The sequence below is a fragment of the Exophiala bonariae genome (genome assembly GCF_035927105.1).
Source record: "Exophiala bonariae strain CCFEE 5792 chromosome Unknown scaffold_72, whole genome shotgun sequence".
NCBI classification, from domain to species: Eukaryota; Fungi; Ascomycota; class Eurotiomycetes; order Chaetothyriales; family Herpotrichiellaceae; genus Exophiala; species Exophiala bonariae.
In genome coordinates, this window is record NW_027042547.1 from 1 (window position 1) to 3,540 (window position 3,540).

The following is a 3,540-nucleotide window of genomic DNA, read 5'->3' on the forward strand; positions in this document are numbered from 1 at the left end:
ATGGCATGCTCAGGTGTCAACACACGACTCTCGTGCAGTCCGTGAAACAAGCAACCACAAACAGCCCCACAACCACTCAAGTGGCACCAGACGGGATAGTGGTGAGAAATGGCTCCTAAATCAAGGCGATGTGGGAATTCATTTCGTGGGGCGCTAACCACGGGAATACAGAGGTCCCCCAGAACAAATGATTTCCGTGATCCGCTGTATGCGGCCGATTTACAAGCCAGTGCCTGAGTGTCGTGTGTTTTACCAGCCTAATCCTTGTTGCTGTTGCTCGACAACAAGGTATTCCACGAAAGACTTTTCCGTCACCTGCTTCCTGACTCTCGACATTTCACTCCAATGTCGAAAGTCGTGACATCGAGCGCCTTTCTAGATGCCGTTCGATCCCGCCGCAGCTTCTATCAGCTCAACAACAGATCTCCTATCGATTCCAATCGACTCGCCGAGATAATCAAAACGACTGTTCTACACTGCCCAAGCTCCTTCAACTCACAATCGACACGCCTCTTAGTGCTGCTGAATGAAGAACACAAGAAGCTATGGGACATCACCAAACATGAACTGGAGCCACTGGTCCATGGTGAGCAACGGGAGACCACAATGAAGAAGCTTGATGGCCTCCGGGCTGGATATGGTACGGTATGGCTTTGAACTCCTGCTACATGACCCGGGTTTTCCTCGACCTGAACCATCAACAGACTGACAGTCTTAGATATTGTTTTATGAAGACCCAAAACCTACGGCAGAGCTTCAGTCTAAATTTCCTTTATATGCAACCAAGTTTCCACAATGGGCCGAACACTCAAATGCGATGCATCAGTATATACGTAAGCCTTGTCACCTTTGCTTTCATAGAGGCTCCACTTTGTGAGATTGTGTGTGCTGATCGATATTCATATGCCAGTTTGGACTGCGCTCCAAAGTGAAGGTTTTGGCTGCAACTTGCAACACTACAACCCGGTAATCGACCTCAAAGTTGGTACGAAGTGGAAAGTCAATCCTAACTGGAGCCTGAAAGGACAACTAGTCTTTGGAAGTCCAATTGGAGATCCAAAAGAGAAATCGTATCAACCGTGGGAATCCCGTGTTGACATTCGCGGCCTGTAGACATATAACGATAAATTGTAGACACTTCGATTCGAGACCAACACTTTAGACACTGAAAGAAGAGCACCTCTCCCAGTAGTTGATCGAAAGAACGACCAAGCTTCTTTGGTTACGGCCAGGCCAGATGATGCGCTTTTGCATTACGTCACCTGAGTTATAAAAAGAGAGCTGGTCGATGCTTACGGATTTTTTGAGTCTTTGAACTATCGCAAGCCTCCTTTGTATAGGGTATCCGGAATTGCAAATGGTAAGCTTGCGGAACAGACTTTGTCAATGAGGTGGGGCGGGCAACTCACGCGTTGGCTCCCGTACATTTCGTGGAGATGTGTCGGCACGAAACTCGCCGTGCCTCGGGGGTTTCGCGGAACTCACCTATTAAGAGCCATACTTTACGTTGGCACAAAATGGTCTTCAAGCAACTATTCCCCAGCTTGGTCAGGCAAAAATTTTACTCCCAGAGCAGCGTGATGGTAATGTGTTCGAACAGACGATAACTTGGGGAATTCACCACGATTTGGTGCAACAGTGTTTTCCTCACTTGACATTATGCTACCAGTGGCTATTGTTGGGGGAGGCCCCGTCGGGCTCGTTTCCTCCATTCTGCTTTCGATGCGAAAAATCCCCCATGTTATCTTTGAGCAATTTCCGGGAACGTCGATCCATCCTAAGGCCTGCGGGCTAAACCAGCGTACGATGGAGATCTTTCGGCATATTGGGGTGGAGCGTGAAGTCGTCAAACATCGAGCCCCTCTGAATGTTGCCGGAAAAACTGGATGGTACACAAACATAGGACCAAATGGCCGTGAGATCTATTCCCGAGATTCCTGGGGAGGCGGTAAATATCAAGAGGAGTATCGACGAGCCAGTCCGGCGCAGTATAGCACGCTGGCCCAGATACGACTTGAGCCTATCTTGCAGCGGCGTGCACTCGAAATCGCGCCGAATTGCATTTCTTACAACTCTAAAGTCACATCAGTAAAAGAGAAAGGAGACAAAGTTGTTTTGACAGTGGATCGAGGCAATAGAGGAAGTGAAGATGTTGAAGCACAGTACGTCTTAGGGGCAGATGGGGGCAGAGGCCTTGCAGAAAGCCTGGGAATTGGATGGGAAGGCGAGAGCGATATTGTTGACATGTTTACTGCCCACTTCAATGCAGACATCGCCTCTATCCACCCAAACAAAGCTGTTTTTATCTCCTGGCTTGTCAATCCGAAACTCAGAGGTAGCAGGGGCTCCGGATACCTCTATCACCTCGGACCCTACTATCCAACGCGCGAAAAGAAGGAGGAGTGGGTTCTTGCGTCTCCTAAACATCCAGAGGACCCGGTTGAATTTGACGAGAAGACAATGGTTGAACGGATTCGAAGAAGTCTCGAGATTCCTGATTTGGACCTCAGTCTTCGAAGCATTAGCAATTGGACTGTGAATGCAAAAGTCGCTGAACGCTATCGAAGCGAGGGGGGACGCATCTTTCTCGTTGGTGACGCATGTCATCGGGTACCACCATGGGGAGCTCTCGGGATGAATTCTGGTATACAAGATGCACATAATCTGATTTGGAAGCTTGGCCTTGCGCTCAAGTCTGGCCAGCCGACCAAGTACAGCAATTTTCTTGACACATATGAGAAAGAACGTCGGCCTATCGCCCAGCGCGTGGCCCGAAACAGCTTACACAACATGCTCAACCATAACAATATCATGGACGGCGCTTTGGATATTACTGCCGAGACATCGACAGAGGAAAACCTTGCATCAGTAGCAGCATACTTCGATGAGAGTCATGAGCTGTACAAGGAGAAGAGAGAACGAGTCCGCCAGGCGGCTGCTGACCTTGACAATGAGTTCCACGCCCCTGGAATTGAAATTGGATGGTTCTACGAGTCGGCTGACATTAATGGTGAAGGACTGGCAGCACGACATGGAGGGCAACTGTTGGCGGATGGGACGTTTGACATCAACAACTATCACCCGTCCACAATTCCCGGCCACCATGTTCCACACTCGTGGCTCCGAAAAGGTGATACTACTATTTCTACCCGCGACCTGGTGGAGCTAGACAAATTCGTCCTACTCACAGGAAAATCAGGCATCTGGGAATCTGTTCCAAATGATCTTATTCATGTACAGGTGATCGATGGGGAGGCTGGCTGGACCGATATCGAGGGTACATGGGCACAACTCCGTGGTGTGGACGAGGACGGTGCTGTTTTGATAAGACCAGATGGGATAGTTGCTTGGAGAGCGAGGAACTCTGAACCCTCATCGACTTCTAAACTCACAGCCCTTGTCCAGAGCCTACTATACCAGAAATCCGACAGGAGGTGGGCGACACACATGTAGACTGCATAGTTGCAAAAGATACTATCTATTTTGCTAGTTCCAACTATGATATGCCAATACGAGAGCAGAAATGCCCGGTATGTGCCG

The 3,540-nt window shown here is 49.2% G+C and overlaps 2 protein-coding genes across 2 annotated transcripts; both read left to right on the plus strand.

Moving 5' to 3' along the window:
* Window positions 1–345: 345 nt before the first annotated feature.
* LTR84_012412 (uncharacterized protein) lies at window positions 346–1,113 on the plus strand (the record flags this gene model as incomplete). The annotated part of the gene is made up of 3 exons (XM_064855934.1): window positions 346–645; window positions 719–833; window positions 935–1,113. The coding sequence occupies 3 exons, from the start codon at window positions 346–348 to the stop codon at window positions 1,111–1,113; spliced, it is 594 nt and encodes a 197-aa protein (XP_064699772.1).
* A 546-nt stretch (window positions 1,114–1,659) lies between these two features.
* LTR84_012413 (uncharacterized protein) lies at window positions 1,660–3,453 on the plus strand (the record flags this gene model as incomplete). The annotated part of the gene is made up of 1 exon (XM_064855935.1): window positions 1,660–3,453. One exon carries the CDS (start codon window positions 1,660–1,662, stop codon window positions 3,451–3,453), a length of 1,794 nt encoding a protein of 597 aa, XP_064699773.1.
* Window positions 3,454–3,540: the final 87 nt, after the last annotated feature.